The sequence below is a fragment of the Triticum urartu genome, chromosome 3A (assembly GCF_056163025.1).
Source record: "Triticum urartu cultivar PI428250 chromosome 3A, HENAU_Tu73, whole genome shotgun sequence".
Lineage (NCBI taxonomy): Eukaryota > Viridiplantae > Streptophyta > Magnoliopsida > Poales > Poaceae > Triticum > Triticum urartu.
The window spans coordinates 720,465,299-720,488,652 of record NC_141875.1 but is presented as its reverse complement, the minus strand read 5'-3'; the positions used below and the strand labels follow the sequence as shown (position 1 = coordinate 720,488,652).

At 45.1% G+C, this 23,354-nt stretch overlaps 2 protein-coding genes and 3 long non-coding RNA genes across 5 annotated transcripts; 2 read left to right on the top strand and 3 right to left on the bottom strand.

Moving 5' to 3' along the window:
- Positions 1–7,675: 7,675 nt before the first annotated feature.
- Positions 7,676–9,255, bottom strand: LOC147982130 (uncharacterized). The gene is made up of 2 exons (XR_015599988.1): positions 8,832–9,255; positions 7,676–8,081 (listed from the first exon to the last, which is right to left on the bottom strand). It is a non-coding gene; the product is annotated as an uncharacterized LOC147982130 (long non-coding RNA).
- A 5,466-nt stretch (positions 9,256–14,721) lies between these two features.
- Positions 14,722–15,606, top strand: LOC147982129 (uncharacterized). Its single transcript, XM_087516207.1, has one exon. It carries the CDS (start codon positions 14,722–14,724, stop codon positions 15,604–15,606), a length of 885 nt encoding a protein of 294 aa, XP_087372333.1.
- A 1,116-nt stretch (positions 15,607–16,722) lies between these two features.
- LOC147982128 (uncharacterized) lies at positions 16,723–18,281 on the top strand. Its single transcript, XM_087516206.1, has 2 exons — positions 16,723–17,361; positions 17,610–18,281. Exons 1-2 carry the CDS (start codon positions 16,723–16,725, stop codon positions 18,279–18,281), a joined length of 1,311 nt encoding a protein of 436 aa, XP_087372332.1.
- Positions 18,282–18,300: 19 nt separating this feature from the next.
- On the bottom strand, positions 18,301–18,992 carry LOC147982127 (uncharacterized). Its single transcript, XR_015599987.1, has 2 exons — positions 18,746–18,992; positions 18,301–18,635 (listed from the first exon to the last, which is right to left on the bottom strand). It is a non-coding gene; the product is annotated as an uncharacterized LOC147982127 (long non-coding RNA).
- A 3,136-nt stretch (positions 18,993–22,128) lies between these two features.
- On the bottom strand, positions 22,129–22,856 carry LOC147982126 (uncharacterized). Its single transcript, XR_015599986.1, has 2 exons — positions 22,674–22,856; positions 22,129–22,571 (listed from the first exon to the last, which is right to left on the bottom strand). It is a non-coding gene; the product is annotated as an uncharacterized LOC147982126 (long non-coding RNA).
- Positions 22,857–23,354: the final 498 nt, after the last annotated feature.

Below are 23,354 nucleotides of genomic sequence, written 5' to 3'. Positions count from 1 at the left end.
AAAAGTCATTTATCGAAGCGGAGCGGTCGGGAAGTACTAGAAGTGATCAAAGGTTAAAAGAACGACGAGCTGGGAAACAAATTTCCTAGCTCAGAGAACAAGCAAACCAGTCGTCCCCCCCGCTCAAGGTGTCTAGCGATATCGTCGCTAATGATCCGAGGATGGTGCCCGGTTATACCAATCTTGGAGATTACCTGCACGATGATGTACATTATGATTTCTTGGAGGTGGACGAACACAGATATGAGTACGGGAAGCCTCTCGTCAAAGATGAAAGCTCTCTAACAACGATGATGCGAAGATTCCATGATTTGTACATGAAAACCTATAGAGAGTCTAGGGGAAGGAATATTTTGGCGCTGAGAGTTAAAAAGGAGCATGACCTCGTTAGAATTGATCTGTTGAATGTTCCATTTGTGGAGTTCTTCCAGTTTTTCAATCAACATGCCCTCGATAAATTAACGGTCACTTGCTACTGACTGTAAGTACTACTTCTGTCATTAAGTCTCTATATATAGGTCAGCTCTTTCATTGCATGTATTTATAATTATCCTTACTATATTATGTAGATTGAAGATCGCCGAATTGAAGAAAAGACAAATTGGTGATATTAGGTTTATTAACACAAATCTCATAGATACATATACGGTTGAATTTAAGGCCAGAGAGACCGAGTACAACTTGCTACGATCGTTGGTAATAAATGAAAACAAAGATATAATACTCTTTCCTTACAACTTCAAGTGAGTGTTACTGTCTTGTGCATATTCGGTTTCCCTTATTAGTCCAAGTTATAGCTAGTAATGTAATTGATGAATTATGCATGCGTGCGCAACTTCCACTATATTCTCCTAGAGATTAAGCTTGAGAAGGGACTAGTAACCGTCTTAGACTCGAGACGAAAAGATCCCAAGGAGTATGCAGACATGACTGAAATGCTCGAGAAGTAAGTTAAGTCGATCATTATCGCACCATATCGGCAACTTTGTTCATTTCCTGATATCAAGTAATCGTTTTTTTGGCTGGCAGGGTTTGGACAAAATTCACCTCAAAAGCTCCGGGACTGCCGAAGAAGCTGCAATTTAAACAGCCGAAAGTAAGTACTACTAGCATGTTCCGCGCATCTCCTAGTGATTCAAGCGCGCGCTAGTTTCATCAATACCATTTAGCATGCTTGCTTATCAGTTTGATTGACCTCTATTTTTTGTAAAGTGGTTGTGGCAGGAAGCCGGGAATGATTACTGTGGATACTACGTTTGCGAGTCCATCCACCACACGACCTGTGAGCGGGGCTACTCTGAAAAACAATATGAAGTGCGCAAATAATAATATTCACAATTTTATTTTATTACCATCATTGGTGTTGAGTTTAATTTATTCATATATATGTATTGACCCCTTTCTTCAAATTAGATAGGATGCGGGATGAACTCCTACCACCAGATCGTATGCGAGCAATTAAAGAGGAATTGGCGGCATTCTTTCTTGACCACGTGATCAATAAAGACGGAGAATACCATGTGGACCCTGAGTTCATATATAATTAGGAGATTATATTGTAAGAGATAATTATATTGTATATATGTAGCCAGTAGCGTCGGATAGATATACGAGAACTTGTTGTTCGACCAATCTCTCAGAGAAGGAGAGGTGGTCGATATCACTTCTTTCTGTATGCATATGTTCATGACGATCTTCTATTTCCTTCATTTGCTTACTAGCTAGCGTGTCTAGTCCTCTCTATACGTATAGTACGTAGCATCGACCAAGCACGGAGATAAGAGAGGGAACTTCTCTCTATTAATTAGCTAGCTAACACAATATATGAAACACCTAAATTAACCCCCCAAACCCCCATAACCCCCCTCCCCTTTAAAACAAAACCCCCAGCCCCTAAAATGCTGACGCGTGGATGCCTATTACTCCTGGTTGGTGCCACCAACCGGGACCAAAGGGCCTCTTGCCTGGGCTCGCCGCACCGGTCACGTGGAGGCCCATCTGTCCCGGTTTGTGTAAGAACTGATACTAAAGGCCTAGGGCATTAGTAACAACACTTTAGTCCCGGTTCAACAACCGGGACAAACGACCCTTACGAACCGGGACAATAGGCCCTTTTTCTACTAGTGACAGTGTTCTCGCTTTTGTCTCATCACCTTATAATGGCAAGATCAAACTAATACAGATACATTATACATCTACAAATCAATTTCACAATCAATATAGTGGTAACATATGGAACTATGCAAACAATGCACTGGTAATTATAATCATGTACGTATGATCTGGACACTGAAGTACATAAAGAGAGTTTTATACGTAGCTAATACTATCCGCACTCTGTTGGGGAGAGCCATGGTGATGATACTGATGTTGTCTTCAAGTAATTCCCCCTATTATCAAGGATATTTCTTGGTGGTGGCACCGATTTATTTTCTAAGAATTATGGTTATCACCAATTCTATAGACCGAGCGTCCACCGAATGGTTTCAGAAGTGGATCCACATAGGGCATATTTTGGTTAGGTCTGAATTGCTTATGAAATAAAAAAAACCTTGGTCTGAGTACTATTTTAGACATGGGCAACGAATATATATAGCATAAATGATTTTCACTACTTATTATATATTAATTGGTACTCCCCCCGTCCCATAATGTAAGACATTTTTTGATACCAGTGCTAGTTACGTAAACAAACATAAAGAAATCAACATTTGGAATAAGCATCAATGTTCTCTTAAATATTAGGAATGTAAATTGGATTATCTTACTATGAAGCTATCCCAGCTTTTGCACTTTGTAAGTTCTAGGAATATTCTTTGTGTTTGTTCATTTTATATGGAAGCGACACATTTAGACGAGTTGCGAGTCTATAACTTCAAACATGATGGTTTCTGGATCAGAGAGTGAAATCATAAATCTTTAAGTGATCGATTAGATTAACTTTGAGAAGGTTAGCAGCAGGATCGAGTGGGCATGCAGGCAGATCAGCACGCTGATGGAAGAGTTAATGAATGATGCTGTGGAGCTGAAGAGGAGCTAACGTGCCTCTGGACCTTTGTCGTGCCTCTTCTCTGTGCCGTTTGCCGTGTGCTAGGTACTTTTGCTTAGCGCTCATCCCTTTTGTCTTATCTAATATGCATCTGGACCTTTTATGTTATGTACTGTTGATCTTAATTATGTCTGAGCTATGTCTTAGTTGAGCTTTCTAATATGAAGTTGGTGTGGTGCCATGGTTGTATTGCATGATGTTGCTTTATTTTATCAAGCTGGATGATGCCTTTGGTATAAAAAATAGAATGCCATGGATCTCCAAGAAAATGAGAACGGTGAGATTGTTTCGAACCAGTTGTCACTGTGTCGAGAATGTGCACTCTCATCCACACATGGTATATGTTCTTGCTACCCATACCTTAAAACACCTGCGGTGTTACACCCAGGCATGACAATTCTGCTAGATTGTGTCGAAGTGTTAGAGCATCTAGAAACGGAGCTGACTAATGTGACCCCCCAAGAATGCACAGATTGTTGGGTTTAGTTCCTCATCGGTTGTTGGTTGTGGTAGGAGGCAAAACACATTTATAAGGGCAGGGGTCTCCTCTTCTAACATGTTAGTCTTTTAGGGGGAGAGGGCTCAAGGCATCTCGTAAGTCAATGTTGCTCTCCGGTTGTGCCTGGTAGCGTAGGCCGATCGAAAATGCTGGTGTTCACGGACCAGAGATTGCGTAACACGGATAACACCCTGTCACCGCTCATTTCTCAGCCGTTCCAACCACACTTATCATTTTCAAACTACTCCGGTGGTTGGGCGAACCTCTGGCTCCTCCTCCTTGTCATCCTCGTCCCTGAAGAGTTTCTCCTACTTCACGTTAGCCTTGTGGATAAAGCGGTCATTGGTCACCACCTTGAGCTCAAACTGAATGTATTCAAGGATGGTCGGCTGCTCTGCATGGATATCTGCCCAAAGCTCTAGGGTTAGCATTTTGTAGTAGTGACCTTGGTGCGGACCATGGTGGCGAGCGGATCGCGGGGTTGTAGTGGACTGATGAGTGGATGGGGTCAAGGCAGCGGTGTGGACGAGAGGGATAGGGAGGAAATTTTGGCGGCTAGGGTTTAACACTCGCCGGAGCGGCTTAAATTGATGTGTTTCGCCCGTCAGGCAGCGCACTGGAACGGTGGTGTTAGTGTGGACCGGTGACCACCTGGCGGGCTGATGGATTTCCTCATGGGTCCCATCCGCCACGTACGACCGACATACGGGTTGGGTATGAGGGGTGCCAGGCAACCTAGACGTTTGTGTTGGGTTTGAGGGCTCCGGTTGGGTGTGATTTTGGCATCACGCGGTGGTTGGGCCGTCCGCCCGAAAGTATAGGTTGTGGGGAGTGGGGGCGTTGAGGGGCCGGTTGTAGATGCTCTTATAACAATAGATAAAGAACATTGTACACTCGGTTTTTTCTTCTATTTTCTTACATTGGTAAAACCCAATAGAAATTGTTGTAGACTATGGATGCAGCCACTCAGGAAAAAATTATCTGCTTTGTGCAACCGATTTGGGTGGCCATCTAGCACTATTATCTATGATATATCAACTGTAGCATATATATGATATTTGCTTGAGCAAGATAAACAGTAATGTATATAATAAGCTTATTGTAAAACAAACTAAGCCCAACACTGACCCATTTACCAGAAAATAATTCTTACAACGAAATTTCTAATTTCCAAACGTTCGGATTTTAGTGTTAGATCCGAACGACCCAGCCACCGTTTGATCCGCATCTGACGGATCTGGCGAAGGGACTCGATAGAAGTTCAAACGTAACACACATCGTTCGATGAGATCATGCGGACGTGTTTTTAGGGAAGATCCATGCATTCCCACTTCCTTGCTCGGAAATCACGCTGAACCAATGACCTGCCCACTACTGGTTTTTTAGCATCTATAAAAAAAGGGGCATGAGGGGACTCGTACCTGGCACCTCACGACAGGATGTGAAATATCCTAATGCACTAACCGCATTAGCACGCTCCATGTTGTGTTAAATACTAGTACAAAGCTAAACATTTTGACCCTAGTTTTTACTAGCATCACTAACCATTCAAGCTTACATTTGTCGGGTTTTTTTCATGAGTTTTTCTCTAGTGCATAGTTGTGGTTCCACTTCATCATGGAAGTAGGCATCTCTGCTAACGCTCAGATGACGATGACGACGATGTTGGTTATGTGAGACGCTTCTACATGATATGACGTCCGAGGGGTAGGAGATGTTAGCGAATGGGAGGTGGCCGGTCATCTCGAAAGGATGGGATTTTACGCACCGCGGAGATGATAGCTTTTACGTACAAACATCATGGTAACATTTGTTCGGGACGAAAGAAGTAGCTGAAACATACCACCCAATAACTTACGTGTGAATAGCTTGTTAATTTAAGCACCATACACCTGATAAATATGTGCAAACATCACGGTAACTTTTAACCTAGAAAAAAAGTTGATAACATATAGCCCAAATAACTTTTCTGTGAATATCATGATAATTTACGCATTGCAGAGCTGACAACTTACGTGCAAATACCTCGGTAACTTTAACACAGAGAATTTTTTTGATAAGGTATACCCCCGGTAACTTCTATGGAAATAACATGATAATTTAGGCACCACAGACCTGATAACTTGCGCGCCAACACCACAATTACCTTTTTTGGTGAGAAATTTTTTTGATGAAATATAACCCCCTCCCCTACCCCCAATAATTTCTGTGTGAATAGCATGGTAATTTACACGTGCATAGCTGATAACTTATGTACCCCCGAGTCTGGTAACTTTGACGGGGCAGCTAGGGGTGTTTGTTGAAACATACAATGGTAACTTATGTTTAATTAGCATGGTAATTTACACACTACATACCTAATAACTTACAGACCCCTGGCATGGTAACTTCAACTCGTGGAAAAAGTTGTTGTGACATACTACCTCCATCCGGGATTATAGTTCCCCTCGACCGCATCAGCAGGATCAAGGCAGAGCAAACGTGCATGCAAAATCTTTTGTTCCCGGTGCTAATAATTACCACATGCAGTGGCTCGCTTTTATGTTGATCTCATGCATTGGTCCGTCTTCTCCGCATGCAACGGACGCAATACTAGTCACGGAGTAAACATTGCATGCATCCTACCTTTTCACATCCAGGGTCCCTTGTGGAACAACATTCGAAACGAACGGCCTAATAAAAACAGACAACGATGTGGTGCTAGCCCGCCATATAAACCCGGACGGAGGTAGTACCCCGGTAACTTGTGCGTATACTTCATGGTGATTCATGCACCGCGTACCTGATAACTCACATACAAATATCATGAAAAACTTTTTGACCTAGGGGGAGAAGTTGTCAAAAATACTCGCATTAATTTCTATGTAAATAGCACGGTAATTTACGCATCACATACATGATAATTTACACAATAAACATTGTGCCAGCCCTTACCAAGGAGTGGGAGCGGGAAAGTTGTTGAAACATACCCCGGTAACTTCTATGAAATTATGATTGCCGGGGGGGGGGGGGGGGGTAAGTTGTTGACATATCCTGTGTAAAATTTATGGTGATTATACACACGCAAACCTGATAACTTGTGTACAAACATCATGGAATCTTTGACCGGGGGAGAAAAAAAATGTCAAAACATCCTGTGGTAAGTTCTGTTTAATTTCATGGCATTGCAAACCTGATAACTTACGTAATGAACACCGTGGTAACTTTTTACCCTGGGAAGAAGTCATTGAAACAAACTCAGTAAATTTTGTGTAAATATCATGGTATTTTATGCACTGAAGACATGATAACTTATGTACAACCCCATGGTAACTTGGATCCAGGAGAAAAAAGTTGTTGAAACATACAGTCAGTAACTTTTCTGTAAATAACACGGTATTTTACACACTACGGACCTGTTGTCTTACATATAAAACTTCCCGAAAAAAGAACTTACGTGCAAAACACGTTCATATTCGAAGTAAAAAAGTACGACACACAAACACGTGGGCACACTCCATAAAGCCATATTCCTAAAGAACCCTAAAGATTCGTACTTACATTAGATCTTCATCCATGCACCGAAAAAAAACCCAGGAAGATACCTTTCTATGTACTAGGACAGTAGTAAAAAAACAGTTTAAAAGGTTTGTTTTTCCAAACATTTAATGACAATGTGGGCATCGTGTACTGGTAATTGGTCTAAGTAGCAACTCGCTTTTCTACCTGACCAAGGTTCGAGTGCCATGTAGGCTCCTTTATCTGAACTTGTGGTTTTTTTTTGTTATCCTGTAAAAATCAATCCCCCTTTCCTGAACTCGCATTTTCTTTTTGCTATCCTGTAAAAATCAATTGGGAGAAGCGGATCGATTGAACTGGAAAAGTGGATTGAGGATCGAACGGGAAAAGCGGATCGAGGGAATAGTTCGGATCTAATGCTAAGACCAGAACGTTTGGAAGTTAGTCCAGTTACAATGTTTGCCACAAAAGTCTCAAAGCGCACGATCAAGAATAAATCTTTTTCGGTAATACAAACTCTGTGATAAAAATCTTGGTTGCTGGAAGCATGAGTTGTAGTGTTTTAAAATTGGAAGCCTAAATAGTGTGCAAGGAGAGAGACATCAACCAAAGAACATCAGACTCACGTATGGAGACACTTAAAACACATATTACTTGTTGCGAGATACAACACCAACACACAGAGAAAGAGAAATGTACCGCGTAAACACGGCATGGCTTTTCTTCTCCTGGTATTATAGATAATCACGTGGCGCTGTCTGGCGTTTATTCAAAAAGGGAAACACAACGATAGATAGTCTCACATCGCTATGCTTGTATCAACAACAAAGACTAGTGTTCAGTAGCTAATTTATTCATGCTTGGACAGTACTTGTATCGATCTCCAAGCTCCAACCTGCCTCCAAGTGTGGTTCCCAGGCCGCCTATATCTTCACGGATACTAATGTGCGGGTGGGCCGCTCGAACAGTAAGTAACACCAATTACACAAGGGGGATTAGGCGGATCAACCGTGTAATTCATGCTGCTTAAAGCACCTGCAATGGCGTTCGAGCCCACGCACGCACACAGGGCATCTCGTCAGACCGGGTTACAAAAATTTCCTACGCTGAAAAAACCAAGAAAGTATTGGGACTGAGAGCTGACTCACTCTGTGCATTTAAAAACCGAACCGAAAAACCATACCGAAAATAAACCGAACCGAACCAATTTTATGGTTTTTATGGTTTCTGGTTTCGGTATGGTATGAACTTTTCATACCGATTTGAACTTAGTTTTTATGGTATATACCGGAAAACCTAACGGTTAACCGAATAAACCGAAGTAAAAAATAAATTTATATTTCTTGAGATGAACAACCATACAAGTTGTCATTTTTCTTGTACATGAGTCAAATGCACTACTAAGCACGTAATTTTTTCTTGTAACATAGTCATTTTTCTATTTTTAAAATGCTAAGCACGTCCTTAATCATCAACAGATGAATCAATGCATGCATATATACTTATATATATAGTCATATACTATTTGTGTAGAATAGTATGTGTTTTGAGTCATAAATTTGCTAATTATTATTACATCATTTCCAAATTCGCGTCAACTTTGGTTTTTATGGTATATACCGAAACTATACCGAAATAATTTGGTATATACCGAAACCGAACCGTATTTTAATTTCATACCATATTTACTGAAACATTAATACCGTACAAACAGAAAAACCGTATAAATCGAACCATGTAAACTGAATAAACCGAACGCACAGGGTGAGAGCTGACTGTACGTACCGGTGGCTGGGGCGAGGCCTCTGGCGGCGAGCACGGCCTGCACGGCGAACGCGAGCGACGCCACGATCACGCACAGGAACGAGACCACGTTCTTGACGAGGGCCATTTTTGAAGGAAGGACGTGCTTGTGTTTTCGCTGTGCTTGGAAGCAATGCCAATGGCGTACTTATAAGAAGATCCAGCGCACCATGAGGACCAGAAGCAGGGTTCCAAACACCGGATATTTTCCTCAGTGTGCTGTGTGCACGTCCAAGGGCATGCGTTGACGGGTCACACAAAGCTAGACAGACCAAAACGATATGAAATGCACTGTACTGGTGTGACCTGCCACCTGATTCTGCAGACTCTAGCGACAGAAGTCATGGAGAATTCCACGGTTTGGCCCACCATGCACACCCATCGTTCTCCTTGACCACCGGGTTGGTTTCGGTCGGTCGTGTAGCTGCTTGCACCATGATGAGCTTCGCTACACCCATATAATCTTACGTAGAGAGGGATGTTACGGGATGATGTGGCAGTCATTAATTGGAAATTATTGGGGGCGCGGACCCACCCTGAAAGGAGGGGGCGAGGGGAGGTTTGATAGGTTAGACAGGAAGGTTGGTACGTTTACTGAAAGGTTTAGCATTTTTGCGTCGAGAACCACCTGGCAACTCGCAACATTTGACTGACTTTAGCTTCTTTTGCAGTCCACGTCGGTTCGTGCGGCAATGCGTATTATTCACAAGAATAATAAAAAGTGTATAATTTGATCCTTGGTAGTTTACCGAAAAAATAAACAGAGTACTAGCCATAAGGAGTTTTATAGAAAAATAAAGTCACACATTCCATACAAACGAGACTACTCTCGCGGCACGAAGGATCCCAAGTGTTTCACGCCGGGAAAAACTCAAAAGGAAGCCTAGTGCTTGATTTTTGCGAAAACCATAATAGGCATGGAAGAGATATCACGTTGGACATGAGCATTGCGCTCGGTCTAAATTTCCTATACTGTTAGCAAGAATAGTGAGGACATAGCCCTACGCCTTGAGCCGACGCTCGAGACAAGGTCTTGGAAACTTGTTACACAATAATTGTATCCACACTTCATCCTCCTCGAATGATAAACAATATAGCCATTTACTGAGCAAACATTTATTTTTAAGCTCCAAATTTTCTATGCCGAAACCTTCTTGATTTCTTTGGTTCACATAACGTATCCCACTGTGCTAATATATACTTTGTCTTATACTCATTTTCCTACCAAACAAACTACAATCTACATAAACCCAATCTTTTCCGGACTCATACGGATACTTCGTAAAAAGCATAAACATAGGTAGACTCTTAAGCACCAAGTTCACGAGGACCAGCCTTCCTCCGTAGGACATAAGTTTGGCTTTCCAATAGCTCTGCTTCTTTTTGAACCTATCCTCGATACATTTTCACTCTTTGTTCGTTAATTCACGGTGATAAGATGTTATCCCTAGATAACTGAACGAGAACGACCCAATCTAACGATCAAACAACTGTCTAGAGTTATTCTCTTCCTCTTTGGCGGGTCCAAAATAGAATAGCTCCCTTTTGTGGAAATTGATTTTGGGACCTGATAATTGCTGAAATAGACACAAGCCCACCTTAATATTTATCACCATTTCCATGAGGTGTTCCATAAAATTAATGGTATCATCAGCATAATGTAGGATCAAAACTCCCTCATCCATGAGATGTGGGATTAACCTTCCAACCTGGCCATTCTCTTCGGCTGTATTAATGAGTATTGCCAACATATCCGCAACAATATTAAATAGAATAGGGGACAACGGATTCCTCTGATGCAATCATTCTAATTCTGGAAGAAGTGACCCATGTCATCATTGACCTTAACACAGTGCTACCTCCTTGTACAAAGGTCATAACCTGCTTCCTCCAAGCAGGGTCGAAACCATTCATACACTTTACCTTATCATAAGCTTTCTTAAAATCCACTTTGGATATAACTCCATCGAGTTTCTTCGAGTGAGTTTCATATAAAGTTTCATGCAAAATGATTCGTATCTACTTTCTGAAAAATCTTGAAGCTAATATCAAGAAGGCAAATGGGTCTGAATTGCTCAATTCTAACAACCTCTTCTTTCTTAGGTGTTTGAGAAATTGTCCCAAACTGAAGCTTGAACAATTGTAGCTCACCTTTAAATAAGTCATGAAACATAGGCATCAAGTCATCCTTAATACTACCCTAGCATCGCTGGTGGAATTCCGCAGGCAATCCACCCGGCCTAGGTGCCCTATTATTCTTTATCTGCAGAATGGCCTCATGTACCTCCTTTCTGGTAAAAGGGGTACCGAGCACCTCATTCTCTTTCAAACATATCTGCAGAATGTCTCCCACGAGGTTCCCATCGTAAGAAACAAAATTATCCACTAGGGCACCAAAAAGTTTCTTATCATATTGGATATGTGTCATTTAAGGTTCTGTGACATACAGTTGCACCTTCCCTTTGTTCAATTTGGACAATCCTCTTTCTCCTATGCTTTCCATTCACAATAAGGTCAAAAAACTGAGGGTTACTCTCACCTTTTGTGACCCCTCAAACCTTTGCCCTTTGTGCCTATTTAATCACTTCATCCCTAAGAAGCTCAGCGAGACTCTCTTTAGCCTCTCGCTTGGCGAGCTGTCAGCCATATCGAGAGGATTCGCCTCAGCTTCAATATCCAGCTCATCAATGAGGTGCAGAAGTATTTCTTTTTCCACTATAAATCGCACTTGCATTCTTAGTCCAACCCCATAAAATTGTCTAAGATGCCTAATCTTAAACTTTCATGTTCTACATTAGTCTCTACTCTAGATTCCTTACCCCATTACTTGGCCACCATGACTAGAAAATCCTCTCATCCAAACCACGATAGTTTGCAAGAGAAGGCAGTCTTCTTGCCCACATGATCCTCCTCACCGGAGTCAACAAGAAGCGGTGTATGATCCGACAATCCTATTTGCAACGCTCGCACCGTCATAAGTGGAAATTTTTGTTCCCATTCCACACTACTTAGAATTCGGTCTAACCTCTCATAAGTTGGATTCTCAAGGTTATTAGCCCATGTATATTGTCGAGCCTTGAGAGCTATCTCCCTCAAGTAGAGACTTTCGATAGCATTGAATATGGAGGACCATCAACCATCAAAATTATCATTATATTTTTTCTACCTTGCTACGAACGATGTTGAAATTCCCTACTAACAAGAGGGTAACCCATGATTTCCACAGATACGCACTAATTCTGCATGAAAATCGGGTTTGAACTCAGGCTACGCCGCCCCATATATAGCAACCAGCGCCCAGTACTGGTTGCTAGTACTGGTTTAGGGTTTGCGGTACATATGATATTTGCTGGTACAATTTGAGATACATAAAAATAATGTACTTAATAACCTTGTTGTTAAAAGTTAGTCCTAGAATGACCTATTCACCGCAAATGTTTGCGGAAGAAGTTTCAATTGACACGAGAATAAATCCTTTTTCGAGCATTGTGTTAGGAATATTCACTTCCTCAATGAGATGTAGTATTTTCTTGGAAAAGTAAATTAGTGTGCACGGGAGAGACATCAAGCAAACCAGATCAAAACTCACGCGAACACTTTAAGCACATATTAATTCTTACAAGGGACAACACGTAACATACGAACAAAGAGATTTATGCCGTGTAAACACGGCACGGCATGAAACGCTAAGCGGCGGCTGAAGGGCGATTGCGAGGCGATCTCCTGACGACGCTAGGGTTAGGGTTTTGGCTACGGGGGTGGTGAGAATACGGTGGTGTCTGGGGCGGTGACTACGTCTCCATCGACACGGACTGGTGTAGCCTCCCTCCTCCACGGTGTGGAACCATGGCAGAGAAGGCGAAGGTGCAATCTGCGGAGATCCCGGCGACAAAGGCAAACCCGGCGGCGACAGCGACCCCAGGAAAAGCAACGAGTGGGGGTTCTTCTAGATCCCCAATCACATGCAAGACGTTGGATCCTACCGCAAGCCTCTCTCCTAGGATGGGAGGGATGGTGCTGCTGGATAAGGAGGCGGAGGGTTTTGTCTTCGAGGAACCAGATCAAATCTTGCCCAAGAACATGAAGTGGTCGGCGGTGGGAAAGGCGTTCTCCCCGCGATCGCTAAACATGACGGTGCTGGAGAAAACGATGCAGAGGGCTTGGGGTCTTCACCATGAGGATCGGTTCCGGGACATGGGCGACAACGTCTTCGTTGTGCACTTTGGGAGCGAAGGGGATTGGAGATATGCAATGAATAATGGACCATGGCAATATGATTTTAATGTCCTAGCCTTGAAGGAGTATGAGAGCAATGTCCGGCAGTCGGAGATTGTCTTTGATAGGATTGATGTGTGGGTAAAAATCGCTGATCTCCCACCAGGCAAGAGGACGGATGCTTTCGGAAAGGCATTGGGCGATTGGATCGGTGAAATTGTTAAAGTGGATGTTGACAAGGACGGAATGGCTAGAGGGAACCAACTGCGTGTCAGAGCAAGGATCATGCTTTTTGAGCCTTTAGTGCGGGGGGTTTTCCTCAAAAACTCTCAGGAGGACAAAGTGGGTACTTGGTACGATTTTCACTACGAAAAGATCCCCCACTTCTGCTTTGAGTGTGGACGTTTGGTGCATGAAAACAGACGATGTGTCCCTCCTGTTGACAAAGCAGCGCAATGGGGAGGCTGGCTAAGAGCATCACCGGGGAGGAGCACTGGCTCCAAGAACGAGGTGAAAGGAGGGAAAAACAACAATGCCAGCACCAGTAGCTTTATGAGTTCACAATCTGATGGAAACAACAGGGAGCAGGACAGCCATGCTCGTGCTTGAGATGTACCAGTGAAGCGCAATCTAAATGCCGAATTCGATCGTCCGGGGGATTCCCACACTGGTGGGCATAACTGGCGAGAGAAAGGGATAGTTATTTCCCCAAGCAAGGAGAAACTCAGGGGCGACTGGCCAAAAGAGAGAGATCTGAGACATGAAATTGAGAGGAAGGAGAGGGATCTCAGGGAACAGCTCAAGGCGCAACAGTGGCAAAAGGAGTATGAGCGGAAGCAATATGAAGAAAGGAGCCATTGGGAGAGGGGGTCTTCAAGCAGAGGAGGCGAGAACAGGCAGGGGTACCATTCATCCAACCCGCAAGAGAGGAAGAGGGGGTACTATGTCCGAAAGCCTCAGCAAGAGTTCGATGAAGGAAGGAGGAGGGGAGACAGCCCCCAAGGCACACCTAGCTCAAGGAAAAGGAGGCCGCATCAGATGTGGGTGCCAAAAGCGGATGGAGCCAGGCATGAGGGGGATGAGTCCTTTATTCGTGACACTAGACAGAAGACATCCTCGGTGTTTGATCGTATTGAAGAGACTCACAAGGTAATGGCGGATCATGCTACGGGGCGGGGCCGCTGCGAGCAATGATTATCTTTGCCTGGAACTGCTGAGGCTTGGGGTTGGACTCGACAGTCGGCAAGCTACGAGACCTGATTAGGTCATACAACCCAGAGGTGGTATTTTTATCAGAAACTAAAAAAAGATCGGGAGCGATGGAGAGACTCAAGTGGAGTTTGGGATTCACAAAAGGGGTGGCGGTGACTGTAAAGGAGAGAGTGGATGTTTGGCGCTATGGTGGAGAGATCATATTGAGGTCACAGTTAAGCCGTGGTGCCAATATTACATAGATGCTACGATCGCATGCGATGGAGCCTCCTTTAGATTCACTGGAATCTATGGAGAGCCATGTGTGGATAAAAGATCGCGGACGTGGGATGCACTGCGCTATATTCGTACCCAAGATAACTTGCCGTGGTTGTGCGTGGGCGATTTCAATGCGGCTCGAAGCCAGGATGAGCAACTAGGTGGTAACCCGAGAAACAGAGGGCAGATGGAACACTTTGAGGACTTCCTAACCGACTGCGGTTTGGCAGATCTTGGCTTCTCTGGGTACCCGTTTACATGGCACAACAAGAGAGAGGGTGCGGAGAATATACAGGTACGGCTGGACCGGGTGACGTGCAACGGGGATTTTGCTCGGCTCTTCCCGGCCACTGAAGTGATGCATGTCATGACGGAGGAATCAGATCATCAGGCGCTAGTTATAAAAGCATTGAAAAAGACCGGGGACAAAGGCGAGCGTGGGCAGCGACCTTTCATGTACGAGGCAACGTGGGTGCGTCATGAGCAGTATGAGACAATTGCGGCCGCTGCATGGGAGGAGGCACATGCAGCCAATCAGGGAGGAGGCCGGCTAGCGACGACATGCAACAGCCTGTGGGCCACCACGAGATCCATGCAGGAGTGGAGCCGAAGGGTTTTTGGCTCTATCAGGAAGCAAATTGGGCATCTCAATGAGCAACTGATCGATGCAAAAGAGAGGGTTGCGAGGACGGGCTACAGACAGGAGATCAAGGAGATCGAAGACCAACTACATGAGCTGTATGAGAGAGAGGAGGTGTTTTACAAACAACGTTCGCGCGTAAACTGGTTGCAGGAGGGCGATCAAAACACTAAGTATTTTCAAAACCGTGCTTCACACCGTAAACGTAAGAACACAGTCAAGGCACTTCGGTGTGAGAACAGGTCGAAGTGTTCGGATGATGAAGGGATGAGGAGGATGGCTGCCCAGTTCTATGCGCACTTATTTGCTTCTGAGGGCTCGAGGGGTGGCGAAAACGTGCTGCAACACATCGATGAATCTGTGACAGAGGCGATGAATGCAAAACTTGATTCTCCGTTCACTGATGCGGAGATAGAGCTCGCTCTCTTCTAGATGGGGCCTACGAAGACGTCGGGCCCGGACGGCCTCCCGCCCATGTTCTACCAAGGCCACTGGGCGCTGGTTAAGGACGATGTGTGTGCTGCGGTTCATGAGTTCCTCGTCGGAACTGCGCCCCCCGATGGCTTCAATGACACGATAATTGTAATGATCCCGAAAGTTAAGTCACCTGCATTTTTGGCGCAGTTCCGCCCTATCAGTTTATGTAACGTACTGTATAAGATTGCGGCGAAGGCACTGGCCAATCGCTTGAAGGTTGTTCTTCCTTTCATGATCTTTGAGGAGCAGAGTGCGTTTGTGCCAGGCAGACTTATAACAGATAATGTACTGGTTGCCTATGAGTGTGTCCATGCTACTAGGAAGAGAAAGAGGAGGAAACCTATCTGTGCGGTCAAGCTGGATATGATGAAGGCATATGACAGATTTGAGTGGGATTTTCTTGAACAGATGTTGTTGAAGTTTGGCTTCTCTGGTCACTGGACAGAGATGTTCATGAGATGCGTGAAGTCTGCAAAATTCTCGGTGAGACTTAACGGTGGGCTCTCTGAGTTTTGATCCCACCAGAGGGCTTCGACAGGGGGATCTGCTTTCTCCATACCTTTTCTTGTTTTTTGTGGAGGGCTTCTCTGCATTACTAAAGGAGGCTCGGAGAGAGGGGAACATCAAGGGGTGTCATTTGGAGGTGGTGGCCCAACAGTCACCCACCTTCTGTTTGCTGACGATAGCGTGGTCTTTGTGGAGGGGTCAAGGGCAAATTTTGAGACTCTATGCTCCATATTGCATGACTATGAAGCCACATTAGGCCAGAAAGTAAACCTTCATAACTCAGTGATCTTTTTTGGTAAAGACACCCCGGATGAAGACAAGAACGAGCTCAAGCATGTGCTTGGAATAAAGGAGGAGGCCCTGAGTGAACGATATTTAGGCCTCCCTACGGTAGTGGGGAGAGCTAAGGATGGTACATTTAAGTACGTCAAGGATAGTACTAAGGGCAAAGTTTCAGGATGGAAGGGTCAAGGTTTATCAAAAATGGCAAGGGAGGTCTTAGTCAAATCCGGACTGCAATCCACACGAACTTTTACCATGAGCCGTTTTCAACTCACGAAGAAAATGTGCGGGAACCTGTCATCTATTGCTTCAAACTTCTGGTGGGGTGAAACAGATGGTCATAAGAAGGTGCACTGGATTGGGTGGGACAAAATGTGCACGCGAAAGCATGAAGGAGGGCTGGGCTTTCGGGACCCGGAAGCGTTCAACCAAGCAATGCTTGCCAAAGCAGCTAGGCGCTTGCTGCAAGTGCCAAACTCGTTGTGTGGACGAGTTCTAAAGGCACGGTATTTTCCCGATGGGTCGATTCTTAATGCAACGTGCCCTGCCGGCGGATCATACACTTTCAGAAGTATCTTGCATGGTCGTGACCTCCTTGCTGACGACCTGATATGGCGTATTGGCGACGGCTCACGAGTATCGGTCCACCATGATAATTGGCTCCCAAGGAGCGGTAGCCTCAAGCCACTGGACCAAAGCTACATCGCAGGCATTACACGTGTTGGGGATCTACTCGAAGACGATGGCTTTTCATGGGACAATCGAAAAGTACAGGAAATGTTCGCCCCGGATGAGGCTCAAGAGATTCTTCAAATACCAGTTCGAGGACCGGGGGTACAAGACTACCAAGCTTGGAACTACACCAAGAATGGTATCTTCATAGTTCGCTCGGCATACCATCTACGCATGAGCCAGAAGAGGGTAAGATCCGTACGGCCGAAGTCTTCATCCTCGGTGTTCGATCGTAAGTCTTGGCTGAGCCTTTGGGACACGGCAAAGTTAAAATCCACACGTGGAGGTTGATTCGGAACGGGCTTGCGATGGGAACGGAACTATTAAGGAGGAAGATCAAGCAGGGTGTTTTTTGCATGGCGTGTGGGCGGGAAGAAACAAACTACCATAGATTCTGGGGTTGCTATCATTCTGCTAAGTTCTGGAAGATAATGCAGTCGGAATTGGGGGTACCGGTGGCGATCCCGCCAGAGTCAGCTTGCTCCCAGAGTGCGTTGTCGAGATGGTTGATGTCGTGGTTTGCGGAGGCTACGGATGACGAGCGAGCGGTCATGGTTCAGGGTGCATGTGCGCTCTGGCTCGCGAGGAATAATGCACGCGATGGGCAGCGGATCGAGGAGGCAGAGATGATAGCAAAAAGAGTCTTCCATCTAATGTGCGAGTGGCAATCGATACATGGCCGGAAGAGCAAGCAGAACACACCGGCGGTGAAGGAGAAATGGAGGCCCCAGGAGAAGGGGTGGGTGAAGGTAAACGTCGATGGAGCCACATCGAAAGAAGGGGACAACGGTGGAGCCGGGCTGGTATTTCGGAACCATGATGGTGCTTTCTTAGGAGGCTTTTGCCATGTCCTTCCACTGGGGAGTGATCCCGCAAGGACTGAACTCCTGGCGTGGAGAAGGGCTGCACAGGTGGCCGAGGAGCTGAACATCGCCAACCTACATATCGAGATGGATTGCAAGGAAATCGTACGTAAACTCCAAGGCACGCAAAAGGACTTCTCACCGCTGGGCCTGTGGTGGAGGAGGTCAAGCGCCTGCTGGCCTCGAGGGAGAGTTGGAAGATTGCGTGGGTTAGGCGGGATGCTAATAAAGATGCCCACTTGTTAGCTAGGGAAGCAGTTTCCACTAAGTTAAACAAGGTGTGGCTGCATGTGCCCCCAGATTTTATTTTACAGACTATTTCGGACGAAATCCCTGTGTGGGATGCTTAAATAAAAGTGGGACTGAATTTAAAAAAAAACAAAAAACACGGCACGTCCTTTCTTCTCATGCTATTGTTGATAATCGCGCGCGCGCGACAAGCAAGCATGCTGCTCGGTGCTTCAACCACCAAGTTTGGTTCCCGGGCGGCCTGTCTTCTCGGAGTCTAATGTGCAGGTATCCCACTCGAACAGTAATCATCATCGTCGTCACAATGGGGTTTAACAGGCGCATTACCCGTGTACGTGCTGCTAAAAAACCCTGCAATGGCGTTCGCGCCCACGCACGCACGCGGGACATCTCGTCGGACCGAGTCACGAAAATTTCTGAAAAGCCAGTAGATATTGGGACTGAGAGTTGACTGTACATACCCGTGGCTGGGCCGAGGCCTCTGGCGGCGAGCACGGCCTGCGCGGCGAAGGCGAGCGAGGCCAGGACCACGCACAGCAACACGGCCAAGTGCTTGAGGAAAGCCATTGTTTAAGGAAGGACGCTTGCGTTCTCGTTGTGCTTGGAAGCAATGCCAGTGGCGTACTTATACGGAGATCCAACGCACCATGAGGACTAGGTGCTGGGTACCAAATCACCGGATATTTTCCACAGTGTGCTGTGTGCACGTCCAAGGCATGTGTTGACGGGTCAGCCGAAGCTAGACAGGCCAAAACGAGATGGAATGTACTGGTGTGAACTGCCACCGCACTCTGCAGACTCTAGCGGCAGAAGTCATGGAGAAATCCACGGCTCGCCCCACCATGCACACCCATCGTTCTCCTTGACCACTGGATTGGTTTCGGTAGGTCTTTGCACCAACAAACTGGGGGCAACTCGCCACACTTGACTGACTTTAGCTTCTTTTGCAGTCCACGCCCGGTCGTGCGGCAATGCATATTATTCCGAAGAATTAAAAAATAGTGTATATATGCACGCACACGATTACAAACGTCTCGCTGTTCGCACAAATAATTAAAATAATCAATTTTAAAAGAGACATGTGACTTCGAAACGTATAGTTGATCCTTGGTAGTTTACCGAAGAATACAAAGAGTGTACAGCCATAAGGAATTTTACAGAAAAATAAAGACACACATTCCATACAAACGGGCTTGTTAGGCCTTGCACATTGCAAGTGCTTTGGAGAGGTGCTTCGAGAAATAAACCAATCTTTTCTTAAACACCGGTGCTTATTTGTACAGGGTAGACGCTTAATTAGACGTCTCTCTTGTAGAAATAGGCACTGATGCTTCAGAAAACCCGGTTTATTTTTTTAAGCACCTCCCTAAGCACCTAACATTGTACAAGGCCTTATCGTACCATGAAGGACCCCATGTGCTTCGCGCCGGCCAAAACCCAAAGAAAAGCTTCTTGCTTGATTTTACTGAAAACCATAGTAGGCATGGAAGAGATACAATGGAAGATGAGCATTGCCCTGGGGCCATAGTTCCCACGCCATGAGCAAGAATAGTGAGGACATAGCCTGCCCCTTGAGCTGACATTTGAGACAAGATCTTGGAATGTAGATACTTGCTATGTAATAACTGTATCCACACTCCATCTTCTTAGATGATAACCGATATGGCCATTTACTAAGCATATATTTATTTTCAACTTCCAAAATTTTCTTTGCCAAACCTCCTTGGTCTTTTGAAAGGGAAACATTCACTATGACTCGGCGTCGGCCAAACTAAGACGAGATGGATCGTAAGCACACAAGCCACCACAAGAGGGTTTATTTGGAAAGGGAAACATTCACTATGTTTTTCGTACTCCCTCTAATCTAAAATAAGTATCGCGGTTTTTTGTTAAGGTTGAACTAAGATTAATACATAACTGCGAACTTATTATGGTATGATATACCAGTAATGGGTGAAACTTTATTCATGGTCTGCCGTAGGTATTTATATTTCCGTGGTCCAAGTATCATCGTGTCCGGCCTATCATGGATACTTCCCGTAACCACCACCGTAAGGCTAGCCATAGTGGGAGTAACTTAGTTAGTAACATAACGCAACCCAAGACAAATGTGCTTATGTGGCAAAGAGTTAATGAGGATAGAGGTGTTTATGGTAACATAATATGTTACTGTAACATAGCGCACCCTAATGCAAAATGTGTCTACAACCTAATAAATGAAGGCTTGCATGACACTAAACTTATGTTACTACCCACTATAAAAGTAGTAACATAGACTAGTAACATAGAGCAGTTTTAACATGGTCCCTCTTACCTCCTCTTTTCACATGAGAGGTAAGAGTATAAAATAGATCTTAGCCGTTGATCTCATCAATGAATGGCTTGATTGACTCTTACCTTCTTACCTCACATGTAAAAAAAGGAGGTAAGAGGGACCATGTTAAAATTTGCCAGTAACATATACATGTTACTACTCTAAGTTACTTTTCACTAACCATGTATCCCTTCACGTTGCTCAAAGCACCTGCTGTAGCTAGGTTCAAGAACAGTCGGATTAAATTACAGCTATTTTAGACACGAGGATGATGATGATACATCTGGCGGCGAGTGCGTCTTGCGCAACGAAGGCGAGCGAGGCCAGGATCAGGCACAGGAACGCGGCCAAGTTCTTGAGCAGAGCCATTGTTGAAGGAAGGACGCTTCTGTTTTTGCTGTGCTTGGAAGCAATGCCAGTGGCGTACTTATACGCAGATCCAACGCAGCATGAGGACCAGCAGCAGGGTATCACGCGATGAAGATAATTTTACCCACCATATAGTGCTGTGTGCAGGTCCAACTCCAAGGGCATGCGTACTAGACAGGCAAGAACGATAGAAAATGACTTGTCACTGGACTCTAGCGGCAAAAGTCGTCGAGAGTTCAACGGTGCCCACCATGTCCATCGATGGCTCTCCTTGATCACCGTAAGTGGAGCACCTGCCTGCACCTTTGGGCAACTCACCACCTTCGAGAGACTGTGGCTCCTCTTGCAGTCCACGCCGGGTCGTGCGGCAACGTGCATTATTTGGAAGCCCTCAGTAGAAGAAGCATGGCATAACATGGTGTGTATGTATGCACACACTCGATTACAAACGTCTCGCTATTAGAAAAAGAATAAAAAAATCCGCATGTATCACAAAAGAGAGATAATTTGACAGCATGATCCGTGAATCAGGAGATGAATTGACATCATGACCCAGGGAACAAATAGGCAAAAATAGTTGTCGTAACACATATTTTCCGCATTGTATTTCCATGATCTGTCGCAAATAATAGGAGAATGCCATCAACTCCAAAAATATTAAACACGGTAAATTGGGACAACACAATTAGACCTGCCGCACAAGATATTAAACAGGGTGAATTGTGGCAAAACTTATGCTATGGGGTAAAACGGATGAAATCCAGCTAAAATGTGTAACTAGTATAAAAAATGTCGAAATAGGGGGTAAAAACCGGAATTTACTCTTTTGAAAATGTCAACAAATGAGATTAGCAGGAATGCTGTGATACCCAAATTACAAATTGCTAGCAAATCGACATTAGGGGGGAGGGGGTATTTGGTTTCTCCAATAATGATCCGTTCAAGGTCAAATCCTTATGGGTAATGCAAACTCTACGAAAGAAATCCCAGCTCCATGCATAGCATCAGAACTAAGAAAAAACAAAACTGATTTTGTGAGAGAATAATCAAACAAGATCAGATTCACGCAGGCACTTGAAACCAGTACTTGTTCCTTTTCTTCTTCTTTTTTTCTTTACGGGGAGCTAGTACTTGTTCTTGCAAGAGAGAATACAAAACACATGAGTGAAGAGATTTGCGCCGCGCGAACTTGTCGTGGCGGCTTTTCTTCTCATTCCAGTATTCATTCAAGGTACAAGGTAGTGTCCAGCTATATAATGACTGTAACTTACTTGATGCAGAGACTTGATAACTTTGATGCGACCCGAAGAGACTCGGCCTCGGCCAAACTCAGACGACGCGCACAACCGCCACAAGGGTGTTTATTTGTATATATATAAAGGGAAACTCAATAACAATATAAAAAGGTGCATCACTATGCTTTGCTATATATCAGCAACTGGTGCAAATTTATTCATGCTCCGCCGTACGTATTTGTATTTCGGTGCTCCAAGTATCATCGTCTCCGGCCAATCATGGAGGAGAATTCCCATAACCTTCGGGCAGGCCCGGCGGGGCCTGGTAGCTGCCCTCGTATCCGTATGGCGTCTCGTTGCTCAAAGTACCTGCGGTAGCAACGTTCATGCACAGGCAGATTGAAATACAGCTATTTGAGACACGAGGAGAAGGACACTGAACGACACTGAGAAAAAGAGAGTTGATGATACCTCTGGCGGCGAACGCGTGCTGCGTGAGGAACATGAGTGAGGCCAGGAGCACGCACAGGAACGCGGCCAAGGCTCTGGAAGTGAAAGCCATATGCTGGGATGCGTACGTAGCTGCGCTCAAGCTCTGTCCCTGGAAGGAGCTGCTGTACCTCCTCTCCTATTTATACGCGAGCTTGTGGCTGTGTCGACTGCGACTTGTTTGTCTCTGTGCGCACCAGTCCAGGAGCGTAGAAATGTAGAGGCGAATCCGATCGCCCGTTCAATATGGGCCAGGCGGCCATTTCCACAAGAAGTCCACACCAGTCCAAGGCTCTGGTTGTGATTGTGCAAGCTCTGGCCTCTGGTGACGGCCATTTCCACAAGAAGTCGTTCGTGGCCAGCGTTTCCACACACCCACCATGCACGTCTTTTTTTTCGAGCATAAGTACAGACACAAGCGCTCATATACACGCGCATACACTCACCCCTATGAACGCACACACGCACGCCCTATCCCTATGAGCACTTTTGAGAGACTGAGCCGGCATATCATCTTGAGATTTACGAAGTCACCGTAGGCGCATCGTCGTCGACGGAAACGTCTCCTCCCACTGAAAGCGTATCGCCGGAAATCCTGAAATAAATCCAGGAATAATGCGAGCACTAGGATTTGAACCCTGGTGGGTTGGGGATACCACTGTC